The following is a 21,893-nucleotide window of genomic DNA, read 5'->3' as shown; positions in this document are numbered from 1 at the left end:
AGACACTGGTCTGAGTTGAGTGGAATTCAAGTGGAATCCAGAAACAGACATTTCTCAGACATTTTCAGTTAAATTAATACATTTTTGGGCCTTACAGCCAAGTATAGTCAAAAGACTTCCCACATACTGCCAAGGGAAATTATTCAAGTACTACTGTGGAAGGGTTACATTTTATATTTGCTAAATGAAAAAGTTTACTTTATGGTTAAATTGTTGTCACACTGTTCATTTTCCCTGCATTTATTAAAATTTTCACAAATCAATTTGAAATATAATGAGAAAATGCGTGGATGCTATTAGCTTTGGTAAATGAAGGATCTCTTGAGATTCTGAATGAGCCCATGTGCAGATTAAAGGCCGAAGCTGATTATTCTCTCAGCTAACCTGTTGAGACTGAATCACAGTAAGTTGTTCTGAATAAAGGCTTTTTGCATTTCCATATTAATCTGTCACGTTTAGGCCTCTGAGACACATGGCCTCCTGTCATGGGGCTATGATAACACAGGGTAGTTGGCATTTCCCTGCAACATATAAATATGTATAATTCTGATAAGTATAATTGAATGGCTTATGTACACAGAGAGTAAGACAGAAATCTCACAAGCTGGACCCGCAGTCTGTCTCACACCCCAGAAGATGGCCGTGCACTCCTTCAACTCCCTCAAATTGAAAAGTGGTGCATTAGGAAGGTCTTTGAGTGGATAAAAGCAACATCGGGTAACTTGTGCTCACCACTGATAAGTAAAGTACAGAGACCTTTGACCTACAAGCTTCACCCCAATTCCACAAGCTGTTTCCAAGCTAGAGATGGCCCTGACCCCTGTGAATTTTCAGCTCATGAATCTTTACTCATTCTTGTGTAAGACAAGGATCCATTATAAGATGTTATTGTTTGTTGTTTTATGTTTCGCTCTGTAGGTACATTTAGGTTGACCATGGTCTCAGCAGTCTTACAGTAGGCTGGCTGGAGTGTGCTATATTTCTTGTGTAATTCAAGAACACGTTTTGTTTCTATGCCTGTTTACTCAAACATTAGAAATCAGGCATAGGAACAAAATGTGTTTTTGAATGTAAAAATGCCTTGAATTTAGGGTTTAATTAAAGACATTTTTAATCACAGGCCTGTCAGTGAAGCAGTTTACATCTTACCACTAAAACACTCAATATATGCATGTCCCCCTCCGGTCTTTTCTGATTTGTTCATCAGTTTTTACTGATATTAATGTGTAATACTGCATGGCAGAAGATGAAATATCCATTCATTTCTTTGACTGGGACATGACTCACTGGAAGTACACCATTTGAAATACATGCCATGTGACTAATCACTTTGTTTAATTACAAAATTGACCAGCAGGTGCAAATAGACAATTTATAAATAACATAGATGGAATAAAAGGAATCTTCTCGTAAATAAGTGGACAAAATATAACTGTGCCACATGGTAATGTCTGTTTTTGTTTTTGGAGAGACTGAAATCTGATTAGGGTTACTGTAACTCAAGGTCCAAACTCTTTCCTCCAGTGTCTTCCATTCTGTTTTTTTCCCCCCTTGTATCTCAGGCTCAATCCCACAGCAGGCATCACAGCGAGCAGATTAATGACCCCAAAAAACATTATGCAAGTCAGTGGGGACCAGCGACTGAAGGTGAACTATCCCTTTAAACAGTGCTGACATGGTCCATGGTCCCTGGCTTACCAAGAAACCAAAAGAGAGAGAGAATGAATGCGGAGCAGCAGGAAGTCTTTCAGAATGACATTCACACAGAAAAGCCCAGTGCGTTGAATGAAAGCAGCATCGGGATGATGATGACATGAAACAGAGAAAGAGAGAGAGATAGGAGATGGGATTAGAATCAGAATTAATTAGTGTTAAGGTCAGCACATGACAAACTGTGGTTTTATAAAAAGCAGGAATGAAAGCAAGATGGCCAAACAGACATAGTAACTACCCATGGCACTTGTCAAATTGGTTGAGGGAGAATGAGAGAGGATTGTGCATGACAGATTTTGAATGGCATCTATAATTAAAAGGTGCTGTCAGGGGCCATAGTGCGGGGAGAGAGGGGCCCCATCAGCCCCTGAGACTCATCCCCAGAAATGATTGATGAGCAATTGCAAGATAAACAAGACGCCCCATGAGCTAAGCTGCAAACTGATGTATGCGGTATTATAAATAAATATTCACCAGAAAGAAAAGATAAAATAAACAAGACAATGCAGGCAGACAATGACTTGCCGTGTCCAGAGAGGCAGCACTGTTTGGGTTCGTGGGGAGTATGAGTGTGTGTGTATGTGTGTGTGTGAGAGAGATAGAAGTATAATATGTTTCCTGCCGTGCTGGGCTAAAGTGATGGCTGGCTAACAGATGCTAGCAGCAGCTGGTTTCATGGATGAGACTCTGCTGAAGCACCTCAACTCCCACACTCCCAACTTGCTCGCAACAAAACTGCAGCCTCCTGGGACCCAGCCAGACTCTGTCAGCCATAGATGCACCTTAATGCATGCACCTGTAGCTAGCTAACTAATCGTGCATGCCCTCGTAGATTTGTGTGTGTGTGTGTGTGTGTGAGAAAGATAACACATTGGCCAAGTGCGAATGTTTGTTCTTGCGATGCCTCCTTGCTCTGCAGTTATTAGTTGTTGGGAAACATGTGTACTGTCATAAAGAGAAGCGAGCTGGGAGATCTTCAGATGCATACATGGTATCATTATCAACTAGAGGGCAGTGGGATGGTAAAGTGAGAATGAATTATGAATGGAAAGTTGAGGATGTTCTTGCACATGTTTTCCCCACAGGACACGCTCCTCCGTTCATTTGCATCAGCGAGGCGCTGCTGGTCATAGGTCTATTTGAAATGTTTGTATTTCTCTCTTTCCCTTGACAAACAAAGAGTTTTAATATATTTAACTCGACATGAATATAAAATTGACCTTATTTGAAAACGTTTTAGAAAGGCTACAAATGGTACAACTGGGGAATATAAAAATTGGCTACTGGTAACAGCACTTTCTTAATACACTTTTTTCTGGTCTTAATGTATGATTCATTGTAAGATGTTTGTTTTTGTTTTGTTTTTAAATATGCAGAATCACATTTTTCACTTTTGTCTTAATGAAGGAAGGCCTTGCAGACTATTAATCAATGTTAACCAGGTTATACATGCATGTAATAACCATGCACAGTAAGACCAGGGACATATAATAAGAAAGTACTAATATCTTCAATGTGTTCATAGTTTTGAAATTGCTAGAAAATCGCAATGTTAAGGTGCACTGTGATACATAAAGATGCTCTAGAGGGTGCATTTTGCTCTAGAGGGAGCATTAAAATAATGCTATTTTATTCTTTATAAAAAAAAAAAAAAATGTTTTCCTGTGCTGGTAAAGAATTTTCGGCAGCCTTTACTCAAGTATTCAGTGTCATATGATCCTTCTGATTTTTTGATCAAGACACATTTCTTATCATTATCAGTTGAAAACAGTTGTGCTTATTAATATTTTTTGTGGGAATTATTAATATATTTTTAGGATTCTTTGATAAATGAAAGTTTATCAAATGAAATGAAAGCTCAGAAGAGCAGAATTTGTTTAAAATAGAAATGTTTTGTAACATTATATAAGTAGAAGTCTTCTACTAATACAAGTAGAACTTTTGTAAAAGTCGCTTTTGATCAATATATAGCACCTTAAAAGAATTAAAATTAGAAATCATTAGTGGCTCCATATTTTTGAGCAATAGCATAGAAGTATTTTCTGAAAAGCATATGATTCGTTTTGTTTAAAAATGCTAAACATATTGCAGATTCTGCAAGGGATATGTCAATTTAAGATGTGAAACTGTAAGTCACAATACAGAGGTAGTGTGGGTTTCAAATTCCATTTCATGGCAACTTCAAGCCTTTTTTAAACTCTGCATGGCCATGAACACTTGTATACAAGTGTGTGAGGTGTGTGCACAAGTGTGTGACCCGTATACACTAGTGCACCACTGCTTCTCTCTCTGCCTTGAGTCAGCCTTCTTTGTACTTCTGCGGAACGAGTTCCACAGCACTAAAATTCTCTCCCTCTCCCTCTCCTTCCCCACCCAACCCCATCTTCTTTCTTTCTTCCATCCACCCCATCCCTCACTTCTGGATCTAGGCCACAGAATGGGTCGATGATCCTCTACAATAGGAAGAAGGTGAAGTACAGAAAGGACGGCTACTGCTGGAAAAAAAGGAAAGATGGGAAGACCACGCGGGAGGATCACATGAAGCTCAAAGTACAAGGAGTGGAGGTGAGGCCATTTGTTTGCACCATAGTGCACACAAACCCATCAACTCTCTTTGAAATCGTTGGGGTGCAAATAATGGGTGCACTTAAGAAAAGAAACCCGTGGTTTTGTGGTTGTTGTTGTTGAACAAGCACTGCAAGTCCCCAAGTCAGCTCCAACTTTTCTAGTCCACATTTGAGAATGAAAAAATACACCTCAGCAGCCCAAGTTTAGTTTTCCCTTGATAGCAAACAAAATGGAAGCAATTGTTTGTACCTTATTAAGCTTGGGATGTTTGCTCTGCTCCAGAGTGGCCGGCATTAATCTTCCCCCATGCTGGGAACCACTGCCATCACAGGTAGACTGCAGGGCCCTTTTCTGCTTTTCCGTGCCCTGGCACAGTCCCGCTGTGAGTGTGTGTGTGTGTGTGCGAGAGAGAGAGAGAGAGCGCTCTTTGATTTATCTCCACTCATACACACATATACTCACTCACCAAACAGCGTGGGTGCTTTATCCAGAGTTTCACTCTTTTGTTTTTTGGTGTTTGAACTGAGTATCTATCATTTTGTATTGTGTCCTCTGGATAGTTGAGCATGCTGAGGTCATGTGATGTTGTTCTGCATATGTGAACCCAAACTCAAATTATACAGTCAATTGACACACACACAGAATATTACAAACACTTGCCAAGATGTGCATTTATTCTCTGCTTGCTCTCTCTTCGTGGAGCTCTCATTAGACAGTGAACAGACCTCACTTAACAACCAAATTTCTGCCAATCATTTTTTGGCAGTGCATTTTCTGACAGCAGATGTTTCAGAGGAAGTTTGGAGTTTCCACCATTTATCCATTCAATTTACAAGCTTTAGCTTTTAAGGTTTAGTTCGGTCAAAAGGAAATCACTCATGTTGGCCAAACCATTATGAATTAGCATCATACACAATGTTTAGCTAAATGTTGACACTTCTGTTTTCCATACAATGTTGCGAACAGATTTTTTTAGACATAAAAATTGCGAAACATACTTAGCATTTTTTTTTATTATTATTAGTTAAATTTACTAGCAATTTCTGAGTGTTTCACAGTAAATCCTACACCAATATTTTTTTATTGAATTGCTTATTTACATACAGTACAAGACATGCAACAACCATGACATTTGGCATTATTTGAGAGTGTTTGGTTATTGGCTTAAATTTGTAAATATTCCTTACACAAAGCTATTAAATGACTGTGTGGATGACTTGAAATGTAGCTACTTTTCTTGTGCTTTTGTGGTACATATATATATGGCAGATGTTTGGGCTTGGATGATTTAGCAGATCATCTCTTTTTGTGTTCCATAGAAAAATTTAATTTTTGGGGGAACTGTTCCTTAAAGGACATTTGCAGTGGTAAAAGTTTCTCAATGTACCGTACCAACCAGCAGAGTCTTTTAAAGTTCAGATATATGTGAGAAATTCTGCAAATATCTTTATAGGCCTCTGTCATCTCGGACCCACACACATGCTGAATTCTACTAAAAGATCTCGTTTGAGCTGAGGTAACTTTGAGTTGAACTCACTCATTGAGCTGAAGAAACACTCAAATAAACCCTTCTCTCTTTTCTTTTCTCTCTGTCTCCTTCCTTTATATCTTTCAGCCAGCACCGCCTGCTGTCATCTGGCAGGCTTATCCTCTAACATGCCTCCATATGTTTTTTTCCTGTGTAAATGGCTGTGGCTTACAGTGGGATAATTTCAGAAGGGTGGCGAGAAGGCTTTGGGTACTAGGGTGGACTCAGCAGAAAATTGCATGTCTGGCAAGCAGAGAAAAAAGAGTGCACAGTCCCAGGCTTAAAAGGATCAGACAGAGGGAGATGTTTGAAGGAAGGTTCAAGTTGTTCTTTTTCTCACAGTAAAATGTATCCACAGCTTTCTCTGGATAAAACCAGCTGGACATTCTGATAGAGAATACAGGAACATTTTGTTTGGTGTTTCATGCAAGAAAGTAAGTCTAATGGTTTGAAATGACAAATGGGTGAGCGAATAATAACAATTAAAATTTTGGGGTAATGCTGAAATAAGTAGTAATAATAATAATAATAATAATAATAATAATAATAATAATTGAAAATGCTATCAATTTGACTTCTTGTTAGTACTTACTGTTCTGAGTACGTCTTCTTCTACTTCTTGCTTTACGGCGGATGTCAGACTTATAAGTGCACTACCGCTATCTATCTCTCAAGTGGACCACTCTATCTACAGTCTTAGTTAGGGGTGTCAATGGTCCATTTGAGAGATAGGTGGCGGTAGTGCACTTATAAGTCTGCGATCCATCGTAAAGCAAGAAGAAGAAGATTTGTCATGCGCCAGCTGTTGAGAATGCACTCAGGACAGTTCAGACATTACGGTGAAAATCAGAGGTAAAAAAAAGCTTTATAAAAACTGTTCAGTTTTTTACACAGACCGATCATTTTGTGTCTTTACACATCAATGTATCGTCACGAGCCGCAGGGTTTAATTTGGTTTTGTTTGTGTATGGTTTTTTGTCTCTCAAAGCCTTGATTCCCATCCACTTCCATTATATAATTGACAGACTGCAACAGTGTGAGTAAAAAATCTCTGTGTTCTACTGAAGGAAAAAAGTCACCTGCATCTTGGATGCACTGGGGGTAAACAGATAAACATAAAATTTTCATTTTTTGGTGATCTATCCCTTTAAGGTACAATTCTTGCTATTTACAAACCATTAACTACAAATTTTTACCTCACTAAGCTCCTAATTTGCTGCTTGTTAATAGTTATTAACGTAGTTGTTGATTTTAGGAATTGGGTAAGATTACGGCATAGGCATAAAAAAATGAATGGTATATATTCAGTATTTATTTTTAATAGCCTTCAGTTTGCTACTTGTTTGAAGAACAATAGTGGGCAAGAAAATTTAAACAATGGACATTTTTATTTGAATAACTGAAGAAATAATCAATAGATTAATTAATTTTCAAAATGATTTTTAGTTACAGCCCTATTTTTGAGTAAACTATCACTTTAAGAAATCAAATGGCCACATCTCCATAGGTGAATTATAATGAGGCCTCTGATCAGATGGCTCCAGCAGCGATTGGACACGGACGCTCCTGTGTTTCTCTCCTCCCGCTATGAGCAGCAGTATAATAAGGGAGCAGCCACTCAGTACGTCCTCCCAGCGCACCCCAGACCGAGCGAAGAGCGATCAATCAGAGCTGTGCTCTTCAGGAATAATAACCTTGCCCTATCAGTCTGCCTCAGACCTGTTTACTGCAAACGCAAATAAATGACGTGACCTTCACCTTCAGAGCCGTTTCACTGAGGGCTTTTTCTCCAGGAGTGGTGTGTGAACGAGAGGTGTCATATAGTGCGGGCTTTGTGTGTTTGAAACAAGGGCTGGTAAAACTCTGTGTCTCCGGGCTACATGACAATTCCTTTAAGTGACGACTGAGGTGATCACCCAACCCTCTTTCACTATCTCCCTTTTCTCTCTCTCTCTATAGAACCATACACAGTAAAACTCCTTGTTCCCTAAAATTGGAGCAAGACGTGTGTTACAGCATTAGTACTTAACAGGGCGTGAAATAGCAGCCTGGCTTCCTGATGTCTCCCCATCACTTCAGGTGAGAGTGTAGACGATGAGATAGATGAGCATCCCCCCTTCCTCCTCTTGATCATTCACATAATACAACAGGGCCACCAGAAAAGGCATGTCTGTTACTGGCTATCTAGTTTCTTTCCTGGTTGTAGCTGACATCTTCATCGTCTGTCCCTCAGCTGAAAATGTCTAATCAGGAAGTCAACCACCCATGATCTCAGTTTACAGCAGACTCATCTATATTCCTAATAATTCCTGGCTACCTAACCGCTTTCAAGGATAGCTGTTTTGTCTTTCTATTAGATGGCTTTTTAGCACCATCAATTCAGTGGGTGAATCTGATGAATGTTGTTGTAGGACAAATGCTGAAAAGTGGAAAAGTTAAGTGTGACATGCACAGATAAGCTGATCTCAACTCTTTGTTTATGTGCTGTAAATTCTGGCTGACTTGAGGGATCATCACAGTTCAGTTTGTATTTGGGTGGCACTTTTTACATAGCATTGTTCCTAAGTCCCAAAGCAGATTTACAGGAAATTGAAAAATAAAGAAGAAAAGAAAACCTCAGACATCTTTTAAGGACATTAGGGGGTTGTCCTACCTTGACAGTCATGCATTATACATTTTTCAAGCACAATATTATCAGATACAATTTTGATATCAGAGTTGATTCTGATCTAATTCTTTATTAACAAAGTACATTAACAGTTAACATAGTGGTGGTTGAGGAACAATAGTGACCATTTCTACCTCTAAATCTGCTCTCTCTCTCTCTCTCTCTCTCTCTCTTTCATTATCTGGTTGATCAGTTCTCCTGTCTTGGACCTTATACTGTACTTGTTACTATTTTATGCAATTTATTATTGTCAAGGTAAACTTTTGTCATTTTCAGATTTTTCCTGTGTAAAATCAGTACTTTTCTAATGTTCTATGACCTTGTTTGCCTTTAGAAAGTCAAAGACATTACTTAAATTGCTAAAGGCCTGATTGAAAGGAAGACGATATATGTTAAATGGGTCATATCATGCTACTTCAATTTCTCCTTTCTCTTTGGACTGTTACAAGCTCCTAGTGCATAAAGAAGATATGTAAAGTTGCAAAGAGTAATGTCTCAAATCCAATGAGATATTCTTTATGAAGGATAAGTCAACAACGCCTACCTAAAACGGCTTGTTCTAACATGCCCCCACATGTCTACGTCACCATGTTGGAAGATTTGCATAACACCGCCCAAATGTTCACGCATAGAAAGATGGCGTAACTTTAATCTCGTTGCTGCCGACAGCGCCATGTCGTGGAGACGCTGTGTGTTTCATTGAATGCGAAATTACTTTGTATGGCCTTCCAAAAGAGAACACAACTAGAAATCAGTGGTTACATTGTATTACCAACACTGTTCCATAACAGTTCAACCCAAATATTCAGATGTGTGCTGTGCATTTTACGGAGGACGGGGACTGTCTTCTGGGAAAGTAGCCAATAATGACGGTGTCTGTTCCTATAAAATGGGGCAATTCCAACTTTGCAAGGACAGTCTTGTGCTTTTTAATCAAAGTCTGCAAGCACATTTTCATATTTTAAGAATGAGTGAAGGATGGAAAGCATGATTCAAACATGAGTTTTGAGCAGTGTAGAATAGTGCTTGTTGTTTGTGGTTTCTTCGGTAACAAATGCAGATATGGTTTGTTCATGTTGCGCAATACGCAAAGCAACAGGTTAAAAGACAGTAATTCATTATAATCAGTAATTATGTCCTCACTGGATGCAACAAATGCCTCATTTGTAATGTTTTTTTTTCTGTAACATTTCCATCACACGCTTGAGGTATTCAGCCAATCACAATGCACTGGATAGCTGGCCAATCAGCGTATACCTCGCTTTTCAGAACAATGAGCTTTGTAAAAATCAACGCGTTTCAGAAAGGCAGGGCAAGGGGAGCAAAAATGTACATGTACATTAAGTGGAACATTGTTTTTTTAACCTCGAACTGCATAAACACATTGCATTACACTAAATACACAAAATAATGTTCTTTTTAGCAACGTCATATGACCCCTTGAAAGAATTAAGTCTCAGTGCAAGCAAGTTTTTGTCATATTTTATATTATTGTTATTATGCATTTTACCCTCTTTTTTGGCATCTTTGATTCCATGAAGAACCTTTATCATCCAAGGAACCTTACCACTGAAAAAAAAAACGGTTCTTTATAGTTGAAAAGGATGTTTACAATGTGAAAATATTCCTCACACAAAGAAAAACAAAATGTTTGTTTACTTAAGTGCCCCCACCCCCCACTCTCTTGATTAGCTGTTAATTCAGCTTGCGCTATTGATACACATATTGCCTTCCCCAAAGACACTACTCATGACTCCGCCATTCTAATAAACTCCCAAACATGTATTGATTTCTCTTAAGTGAAGGTGGTAGGGTGGACAAGTTTTTCATTACCCAGTGGTAATTATACAGATTGAAATAAGCTTTCTTATTTAGATGCAGCTCCCGCTCTCTCAACATCTGCCGGCCGGGAGAGAGGCACTACCCCAGTGCACCATCCAGACCCCCTAGGTCCCAACACGTTATTTCATGTGGACTCCATCTAATGCGTGATATCAGCCATGCGAGTACACGATGAGCAGGGCTAATGGTGTGTGCCTGTAGCTCAATCATCTCTCTCCATTGTTAATAATGAAGACAAATGTCAAACCCACAGTTTGTAATGCCGTAATCAAGTGGGCACCTTTGCGGCGGACAGTGGTAGGGAAGGTTGCAGTATTTCAAGGCTATCACCACTCTGCATCCAGATTGAAAGCAACAGCTACTTTGCAGGATCAGCGATACGCAGCCGTGTTTATTTGTGTTAACGGAGGCCACTCTCGTTTCCAATTATCAGCATCTCCTTTCTCCAGGGGGACATTTTGTCTGTAATTGTTTAGAAAATGGCTATTATTTTGCGATACACCACATGCTGTTGTGAGCAGGGTGTGTCCACGTGCAGATGAGGTCGTCGATAGCAACAGCTTGCAAAGCCAGATGTGAGACGAGGAGGAAGTGACAGACTCTTTCTCAACAAACCACTGCTTCCAGCTCTTGTGTGAAATTTGCAGATAAATAGAAACTGATGGAAATACAAAAGGAAAGTTTCAGGTTGCCCAATTCTCCAAAACTTCCAGCCGTTTCCTCAGCTGTCTGGGATGCATAAACAGCTAATGGATTTTCCTAGTCTCCTTTTATTTTCCCTCTCTCTAAACCCTTCATTCGCTCTCCGTTTGTTCTTGGTGTGTCTGCTGTATTTCCTTCTGTGACTGCTCTCTCCTGCAATCTCTGTATATCGTGTGTGAAAGGTAGACGCCAGTTATGATGTTTCTGAGAGTGCCGTTGCCATGGTTTTGCAGCTCCAAACTCGTTTAAGAGCGGGAGATTTGTTGGAAGTTTTAGCTGCAGAAAAAAGGTGCAGAAAATTTGCTGTTTTTCCATGATGTATTTCTGTCTCCTCAAATGTTGTCAATAAAAAGAATGTAAAAAACACAAGGGCAGCAGGAAAGGAAGTGCGAAATATAAAATATTTGATTAGTTTTTGGTTTAGAATGAAGCATCACTGTGTTACTATGACTGTGGAATGAAGATCAATACTAGTCTTCCAATAACACATTTCACAAGAGTGCGGTACAACAAATTTACAAAGTGGTTTGTGCATCCATCCATCTTATGCCTTTGATCTGTTTTTATAAATGTGGCATGAACCAGACTGCCTAAAGGTAATTGAAAGGCTGGTTGAATGTTACTAGTAACTCACCCAGTTTTTTTAACCCAGTGTAATTAGTTTTCAGAACACACAACTAATACTCTTAGTGTAGCTCTGAGAGGCAACAACACAACCCTCTCAAAATCACAATGGTATTTTAGGGCTTTCTCCAAAAGCACATGTAATGACAGAATATGAATTATCGGTAACACTTTAGAATAAGGTTCCATTAGTTAATGTTAGTTAATGTTAATGTTAGAACAAACAATGAATAATACATTTATTACTGTATTTATTCATCTTCGTTAATGTTAGTTAATGAAAATACAGTTATTCATTGTTAGTTCATGGTAATTCACAATGCATTAACTAATGTTAACAAGCACAACTTTTGATTTAAATAATGCATTAGAAAATGTTGAAATTAACATGAACTAAGACTTATAAATGCTGTAGAAGGATTGTTCTTGCTTAGTTCATGTTAACGAAAGTAGTTAACTAACATTAACTAATGGAACCTTATTCTGAAATGTTACCGAATTATCTACACTTTTCAATAATTTAATTTCCCAGTCCTTTTAAGTTTAGTTTAGTTAGTAATAAGAAAAATAAATCAACATAAAATGCTATTCTGGCAAATGACATTTGAAGAATGTATAGGTCAAGACTTTTTAAAGTGTTTTTTTTTTTTTTAATATGATTTTTTTTTAAGGCTGTAAAGCCAGCTTTTTAAATACATTTCAATTCTACATCCTATATTTTAAAGTGAAAAGTGAAAAAATATATATTTTTCATGTGGATGGTGCACAACCCTGTAATTAATTTTGTTTAATTCTCAAATGCACACTTCACTTTTAAACAACCTATAATGCATTGTAATGCTTACATATTCATGGTTATACCTTTAAAGAGGGTAATGCATTAAAACATATCACATTATATTGGGTCTCTTTAGTATAACTATGAATAGGTAAGTACTGTAATGTATTTTATCTTATTCTTAATGCATTATGATTTATAATATATTACATACGCAAGCTTCAAGTGAAGTGTTACCAACATAAATATATTTTTAATGGCGAACATAAAGGCTTTTAGTTAGATGATTTGTATAACTGAGTGGCTGTATGAATGCCACTGATTATGTGAGCTTTTTAAAATACAATTTGGGGGCCGCCCGGCCTTCTCACTATTAATATCTCCCTGATCAGTGGAACTGTACAATAGACATTCAAGATTTGCTTTTCAAAGCCATTGGAACAGAAAGAGACATTACTTCAAGGTAAAGCCAGAGATAAGCGTACGACCTGAGGAACACATCGCTCTCTACCATCAACATCACGTCCCTTGTTCTGCCTCTAATTATTAGCTCTGCTGTGACCTTACATCCCTTGCCTTCACTCCACTGTAAAATCAGACAGAGATCACTGATTATTTTTATGGGCTATAACACCTTCAATGCTAATACCTGTGTGCTGGTGTAGAGAGAGCGTAATGTAGGAGAGATGTCTTTGTATTGATGTATGATTCTGTGCACAGCGCTCAAGTCTCTTCTCTGGGAGCATGCAGCTCACAGCTCATTTGTCAGCACGGCTGATGATAGTTTCAGCATTCAGCACACAAATCAGAGCCGAGCGAGTTCAAAGCGACGAAACTAAGCATGCAGCTTTAAACTGACTAGCGAGTGCTTTCATAAAGATTTCTCTTTTTTTTCTCTCTCTTTTAGGTCATCTGAAATTCCCTTTTTAATTACCTACAGTACGTCAGGGCCCGGACACTGTTATACTGTCACAGTTCAGAGTGATATGTGTAATGTAAAAGTAAGCTGCTGCATAATAGCGCTGAGAGAAAAGGTGAGAGATGTATCATGTTGTCAGATCCAAGGAGGATGCCCAGGAGGCTTCTCTTCAGAAGGAGGTTCATAGAAACGGCTGTCAACCTCTGTTTGTCATGGCTATGTTCATTAATTCGCTCTTAGATCAGTGTTAAATTGTCTTTCAAGTGTCCTGATCTGACTTCTGTCGGCAGGCAGTGTTGTAGTCTCTTCATGACGTAATTATGGATTGATGTGAACCCTGGGTGACATTATTATTATGTGTTTTTGATTGCTTATTTTCTGCCCAGTCTGCAGAAATCTCCCCAAATTGATAGCTCACCCATACCTGCCGAAGTCTTCTCTTGCGGCACCAAAAGGTGTTTATTTCTGCGAGCTGACCGCTAGGTCATGCATTATTGACACGTGGTGTACAAGTTGGAATTTGCTGCTGCGTATGCTTAATAACTGTAAAATCAAAATGTAGCAATGTTCCAACATCCCGTCTTCAAAGGCGGAGTAATGAGCAGCGAGAGGAGTTCAAAGGGAATGCTGAAGTGTTTATATAAAGCAATATAACATCCACAGAGCTGCTTATTTTAACGCTGATACGGACAGAGTTGATATTTAACATGAAAGGGCTTCTTAAGAGGAGTTTAACAGAAAAAAAAAACAGGTTAAAGCCTTCTGCTCTGGGCAACAGGGGAAACAGTAAAGCACTCTTCCCATTTAGTCCTGCTTTTCCTTATACTCTCTCACTCCTTCGTTCTCACTATTGGATTTATTTCGCTGTTTTTAACTTGTTTTATTAATCATTTCATTTGTTTGAATTATTTGTCTTGGTGGTTTAAAGGATATTCTAATGTCTCTTATAGATTGTATTGTTAAAAATAACTTTTGATATTGCTGTAAAGCTGTTGGTAACTTTTTCATGGTTCTATACATTTGCATTAAGTATCATGAGCTAACAATAAGCTAAATATTTGTATAGCATTTATTAGGTTAACGTTAATTTTACAAATATACCTACTGTTCATTGTTCATTTTAACTACTTAAGGTATTAAATATATATTAGTACATGTAGAAAATAAGGATTAATTTATTTAATTAAAGTGCTTTGATTAAAACAAATTGGACCTTTTTGTACAGTCTTATTATTGTCTAAAAAGATGTTGGACTTTGTTTCATGCGTCTCATAAGACTGAGAGACGCCTCAGCTAAGATTTTTATCAGTACTGATCTGTGCCTTTTAAAGAGCCAGTAAGATGAAAATTCTAAGCTTCCTATCACTGTTTATAAGTCCTGTACAATAGGTTTAAATCCATCCAAGGTTAAAAAACATTGTCATTTTGTGACAAACGGTTCGTGCGAAGCTGTTCAAAAGATTCAGTTTCCTTAAACCCCACCTTTCGGTAGCATACTGTGTTCTGATTGGTCAACTGACATAGTTTTGATTGGTTGTTCCGCACACAACTTCATGGTAAACAATGCGTTAACATCTTTTTGGGGTGAATTATGTCTTATTCCTCTCACCGCGAAGCAAACAGTAAAATAAAAAACTTGAACAGTCTTGCTGCTTTTTCTTCTGTGTGGGTGTATTCAAGCCGCGCGCTTCAGTTTGAATCTGAATAGCGTGTTCAGCACGGGGGCGTGGTCACATTAGATATAATGAAGGGAGACGTGAAAAACGGACATCGCGTTGTTTTCATATGGATCACTTTATCACAGAATATCTGTTAGCAGCACTTGTTACACTTCATTTTAATGACGTGTTTGTAAATGAAGATCAGCGCAGACAGGCTGCAGACAGCACACATACTGATAAGACGTTCGGGAGAAAACAAACACATAACTTCATAATCATACTTCGCGTTGTGATTCGGAGATGCTTGTTGGTCTAAATAAAGTTGGTAATGAACCCTCTTTTATGGCCTAACGCTTTGAAAATCCCGCCTTGTACTCACCGAGATTAGAAAAGCAGTCATCAGTGAAATGTTGTTAACACAACAAAAGGGATTTGTTGTACTGCTCTGGTATTGTGGTAAAAATAAATGCATTTTAGCCATTGGTTCTTATGATCTTCATTCTTTGGCAGTGAAAATAAAACAAACTTGCCTTTACAATTAAAAACACACTCTCTCCTCGACATGATGCTCTCACACCAAACAGAGCGTCTGTGTGGGGGGGTGGGGCAGGTCAGAGCTTCGTTTCTCCCAAGACGGTAGGCGGAGATTATTATGCAAAGTGTTCCTAGTGACGTACATAGAGACGGGAAAAAGATTTGAAATCTATAACGACTCATTTCAGAGATTCAGATTCGACTCCTTACTTAAGAAGCCAATAACTTTATAAATCGTGTACTTTTTGGTTTAATTACTTTGCACATTGTTTACACTGATGGGCAGCTACATCATACACTGTAATACAGGTAATTTTTGATTTCCCATCTGTGTGGCTCTTTAAGTTTGCAAGTTTAAGCCAGTTTGTAAACATTTTGACATCCTTATATGTAAAACTGAGGTGATATTAAACCCACATTATCATCCCCCCCCCCCCCCCCCTTGTATACTGTAGAGAATTACTGTATGTGACATTTACTATTCAGTGAAAAGTGCATGAATGAATGACTTGGACATAGTATATGCAATGTGTAAAAGAATCTTGCTTTTGTTCTTTCATGCGCCTCATGAGTTCAGCACTGTAGCGAGATGTCATGATAGACATGAGCAGTGGTAAAACTTCCAGTTTTCCATTCTCTCTTTGCACACTGACAGCTACTGTGCTCTGAGAAAGTCTCATGGCATCATACTGATGCTTATATGACTACTTTATCAACCAATATAGATCCACTGGATTTTGACTGCATTTGCAAACTGACAGTGTGCACAGTTAGTCCTAAAGATTTGAAAAAGAACAACCAAATGCATTTGTGAAAAAAGCCTTAGCAGCAGCATAAAATAGCAAGAGTAATTCCAAGGGGGAAAAGGGTAGTGGAAAACAAATCTATGACTGTTTTTGGTGCATTATAAGTGGATAAATAATAAAAAAATAAAAAAATAATGTTATGGCCCCTTTACGAAGCAAAAGATTTTGGCCTTCTTCCACCATCTCTTTTTACAGAAAGAGATGTTGACACAATTATAGCCCTAAAGCTCAAACACATACAGAAAGTAATCTTTAATCAGCATTGTAGACAACATGGAACAGCATTTGCAATGCATTCAAATTTAAAATCCATTCGAAATTCAGTGGGGTCCAGAAGTCTGAACCGTACTGAAATGTTTTAAATAAACAAGGTTTCAGGATTTTTAAAGCAAATGAGCCTTATGATGTAAAATTACGGAGTCCCGCACATGACATGCAAGAAAAAATAAATAAATTGTGCGCACGATTACTATTGCATTCCCTCGGTTTACTATTGCGTTAGCTCGATTTGCTAAATCACGAGCACGATTTAGCAAATTGAGGGAACAAATTAGTAAATCGTGCACACAATTGATAAATCGCATGAACGCAATAGTAAATCGAGGGAACGCTATAGTAATCGTGTGCACGTTTTAGTGAGGGAACGGATTAGTAAATCTTGCACACGATTTAGCCTTATATTTTTTCCTGCGTGTCATGTGCGGGGATCCATATAAAATAAATAAGACTCATAATGAAATGTTAAAGATTACGCACTAATCAGGTTAGTCAATTTGTGAGACTTATCATGTGACTCCTTTGTACAGATTGTCAGATATTCTTGTTTTCATTAAAGCAAAAATACTAACATTTTCACTAACAGTTTAAGACAGTCAGACCTAAACAGTTTACAAGAAAAAATATGTAGACAAATAGCAGAATTTTGAAAACTATTTGATACCGGACTGGTAGCCTACATAAAATTGGTGTGATATGTTCTCATTTGTGACTAACCGTGAGTAGGCAGGCAGCAGCATTTTAGACCATTTGAAGACGAGAGATGGAGAGAGAGAGCTAACCCAACATACAAAGAGTTACAATAGTCAAGTCGTGAAGAAATAAAAGTGTAAATAGTGATTTCGAAACCTTTCCTGGTTAGGAGAAAATTTATGTTTATATTTTTTTTATTTACTTATTTAGCTAAGTGATGAAGATGATATTGTATTAATTAGTTTGTCTAATTTGAGGCTATTATCAAGGTGGAAACCAAGATCCTTGACATCTGAAGTAAGATGTGAAGTAAATGCACTGAGGTCTAAGGAATTTCCACCTGAATGTTCTTTTTGCCCAAATTGAATGATTTGGGTTTTATTATTTTATTTGGCTTTCAGTCTTTTGAGTGCTGAGTTATCATTACGTTTTATGGGTATGTAAAGTTGTGTATCATCTGCATAGCAGTGGTATGATACCCCAGATTCACTAATAATAGATCCCAAAGGTAGCATATAAAGCAAAAATAATAATCATGCTAAAATGTATCCCTGGGGTACACCACAAGTAAGTTGAGCCATCGAGGATGAAAAAGCACCTTGGGTAACAGAAAAACCTCTATTTGACAGGAAGGATTGAAACCATTTCAAAACTGTGCCAGATATGTTAATCAAACATTCAGGTGGGGAAAAAAGAATCCTGTGGTCCACAAAGTCAAAGTCTGAGATCAAGTCTAACAACACTAAAGCCATGGTATCACCAGCGTCCATGGTCAATAAAACATCTTTACAAATTTTCAAGAGCGCAGACTCTGTGTTGTGCAGTGTTTTAAAACCAGATTGAAAAATGTCAGAGATTGAATTGCTTTGAAGAATTTTGCAACTGAATGAAAACAGTTTTTTCAAGAATTTTGGATAAGAACTGCAAATAAGAGATGGGTCTATAGTTTGCATAGTTAGCTGCATCAAGTGAGGGTTTTTTTTTTTTTTTTTTTTTTTTTTTTGAGAATTGGGGTCATAGAGGGAAGTTTAAAACAGGCTGGGACTGTGCCTGTTGACAGACAATTATTAATAATACATCAAATAAATAATAATACATTTAAAATAAATAATGAAAAGGTCCATGATAAATTTAGATTTTATTCTGTCTTTAACATAGCAAATACAGCTTTTCTGGTGGGGAAAAAAGTATTACGTCATATCATATCAAAATGCTTTTTAAGTATTTTTTAGAATATATAGGTTTATTTTTTTTTAATGCGTGAAAACAAGTCTCTCAATCTACAGAAGAATGATCCTCACACTGAGTGAGCTGAAACACATAAGGGCTCTTCTGCACAGCGCTGAATGTATTCGCCTCAACAATGGGGCCCTTGGCATGAATCCCGCTACTACTGTAGAGAATGCGCAGTCACTCACACATGTACATGCACTGCTGCGGTCATGCCAAATCCACTCTCTTTCTTCAAGGATTTGGGATTAAGGAATCCCCTGTAGGAGAAAGATGGATCTATTAGATATGTATCTGAAAGTGGACAGGAGAGGAGGGTTGGCAGAGAGGAGAAATGAATCAAGGAGGAATATCACATATAGCGGACATCGAGAGAGAGAAAGTGAGGCAAAATAAACGCAATATATCCTCAGGCAAACAGTGAACAATTGCTACTCTGCCTCATGTAACCCACTGCAACCTTAAACTGCAAATTTTTCTTCAGTCAATTAATTTCTGCTGGTTGGAGATGGAACGCTCACTCAGGGGGCTTTATATGTCTCACTGCACTGAAGTGCATTAGTCAGCAATACAGAGCTTTTTCTCGATGACGCTGAGCACAGAATCATCAACAAAAGCATTATCAAATACACAAAGCATAACAGTTTCCCATAATGCTATATCAACTCGCCACTATGATCTTAGATGGCTTTTGAAAGTGTTTCAGCTTGTGAGATTGTTTTAAACCATTTTCTTTTCTCAATATTGCAAATGTGGGTGCGTGTTGTATACACCTCGATTAACATCTTCAATCATTAATCCATTCAATTAATGATTGATTGTACACATACCCCGAACACACACAAAAATCAATTAAAACTACAGAAGTTACTTAGTTAAGAGCAGCCAGTGGGTTTCAGGTGTGTGTGCGTGCACAGAAACAATCTATCACAGCGCGCATGTAGCGATGTGCCGAGATGTGCCGTCTTGCGCTTGAATAGCTTAAAATCACTTTAATGTTTGAGACTTAAAACACGTGAGAATGATAAACTTTCTTGAGGAAGCGATTATTCAGATAGTTTTGAGGGGCTGAGATGACAGACAGGGGGTCTGATTCCACCTAAAAAGGGTCTAGGGGTCAACGGATAAAGTTATAAAGCAAGTAAATAGACCTGCTTGGTGGTTATGTCTGAAGAGATGGAGATAGTGAGAGATAAGTGTGGCTGGGAGGAGTGAAGTAGAAACAGCAACAGCATGAATCATGACTTCAATAAAGAGCCCAGCACAGATCAATACAGCCCAGAGCAGAGCGAGGACACACTTCGGCCCACACAGTGTGTATGTGTGTGTGTGTGTGTGTCTTGTATGTTAGATGTGTATTAATTCTTACAGGTTTGCCCTGGCCTGTGTGCATGTCATGTGTCTATAAATGAAAGGTGGCTCTCTTTAGTCCAGTGCAGGTATGAGCTGACTCTATAGCATGCTATTTAAAACAGTCCAAGCTAGGCATGTCTACTTTTCTACCTGTGCAATATGGAAAAGTATACAATGTGATTTTCTAAGGTTTCAATTTTCAGGACTAGATAAGTGATGAAAAATATTTGTGTTTGCAGGCTATTGCTGCTGTACTGTTTTCCAAAATATAATACAGAGAATTTCAGAAAATAAATAGTGTTTGGAGTGGTTAGCCAGTGCAGTGAAGATACAGTGATTGTACTGTAATGATTTAAGTTGACAGAATGAATTCAAGGCACGAATTATCACAAAATAATGGTAAAACTGTTTGCCTTTACCATAAACAAGTCTCTTCTTGAAATTTACTTAATGAATAAGCGTGCAACATGACACTCAAACTAACAACAAACATTGGTATATAAAGTATAAAGTAACGAATATACTTACGGGAAATGTATCGGAGTAAAAGTATACATTTATTTAGGAAATGTAGTGGAGTAAAAGGAAAAGTTGCCTGAAATATAAAAACTAAAGTAAAGTACAGATACTCCCAAAAAATACTTATACCAATAAAAAGTATTTAAGTATTTTTACTTCATTACATAATTTTATAACTTTAACATAAGATGTTAAATTGATTGATTAATTGTGGATTATTGTGATGCTTTTATCAGCTGTTTGAATGCTTGTTCTGAAGGCACCCATTCACTATGTTCTATTGGTGAACAAGTTATGTAATGCTCAATTCCAAATCAGTTTTTAGATTAACTATCCCTTCAAGAGTCCAAAATTGTCAAAATACTTTGTGGAGCCACTATATGGTGCCAGTCAAGCGAAAGGTACAGTATAGTAGCAGAAACAGCCTATTGCATTGTAAATATTATAAATAAGATTGTCAAATTAAAATAATGTCTGTTTTAGTACAAGAAAACTAAACTTTTACTAACACTGTGGGTGGACTTTGTATGTGGCCTCTTTAAACATTGCGATGAATATGACAAAAACATTATAAAGTAGATCTTTCCAATTCATTATGCCATGAATGGACACAACATTTTTCTCCACTTTTCAGTACAATTATCCTGCATTAGGATTGTACATGGTTCGATTTTGTTTGGCTGGATTCCATAGCACTGAAATCTATATGGCTGTTTTTCCCCCTTTTCTCTCTTTGCTCTGTGACCTCATCAGCCTTGTACTGCAGCCAGAGGCTGGCGGGCGTTAAGGGCTCACTGGTCCGTAGCCATCGAGGAGAATGGGCCATCTCCGAGGGGAGAGTAAGGACACAACGCTGGTCAATTCCCATTAACACAGAGAGAACCACTAGGGAATGGAGGCACGGAGACCATTGCGACTGTGATCTGTAGGAGTCACGACAGCTCTCTGACTCTGAGCCTATGCTGCTCTGGACAATGGTGCCTTTAAAAGGCACGTGCTATGCAGTTTAATGATTCCAAAGTCTCTTCTCAGTGAGTGCGAGTGAAAGAGTAGAAAAAGAGACAGGGAAAAAATAAGAAAGGTGCATTATTCCTCCTTTTTTCTTTTATAATTTGGTCGATAAAGGTGAAGGACGTGTCATGGCGATTTTCCTTTGTGTGTGTGTGAGAGTGTGTGTGTGTGCATGGTGACTGAGCAGGCTGTAAAAGGGAAATCCGGAAATAAAGCTCCATGGCTCTCTGTGTTTAATGGAGCTTAATCCCAAGATTTCTCATCCATGGGGTTGAGATAATTCAACCCTGATCATCTCACTGAACCTTCTACTATACAACACACACACACAAATCAAATGACAATTAGCTCTTAAATGAGGACTATAGCCTCCATATTACATGTTAGCATTTCTCCTATTTATTTAAATGCGAGTCGTCTCTCCTTGTAAAGTCTCTGTTCAAAACCTTTTCCCTTTCAGTCACCCTC

At 38.0% G+C, this 21,893-nt stretch overlaps 1 protein-coding gene across 1 annotated transcript in view; it reads left to right on the top strand.

Moving 5' to 3' along the window:
• Nucleotides 1-21,893, top strand: part of LOC113096960 (calmodulin-binding transcription activator 1-like) — a gene marked incomplete at its 3' end in the record, with an annotated part of 313,244 nt that overhangs the window by 183,274 nt on the left and 108,077 nt on the right. Inside the window, exon 4 of the mRNA XM_026262176.1 lies at nucleotides 4,143-4,278. Coding sequence (XP_026117961.1) covers nucleotides 4,143-4,278 — 136 coding nt within the window. The remainder of the gene's footprint in view (nucleotides 1-4,142; nucleotides 4,279-21,893) is intronic.

This window comes from Carassius auratus, unplaced genomic scaffold, assembly GCF_003368295.1.
Source record: "Carassius auratus strain Wakin unplaced genomic scaffold, ASM336829v1 scaf_tig00216047, whole genome shotgun sequence".
In the NCBI taxonomy this organism is placed as follows: domain Eukaryota; kingdom Metazoa; phylum Chordata; class Actinopteri; order Cypriniformes; family Cyprinidae; genus Carassius; species Carassius auratus.
This window is presented reverse-complemented; position numbering and strand designations above follow the sequence as displayed.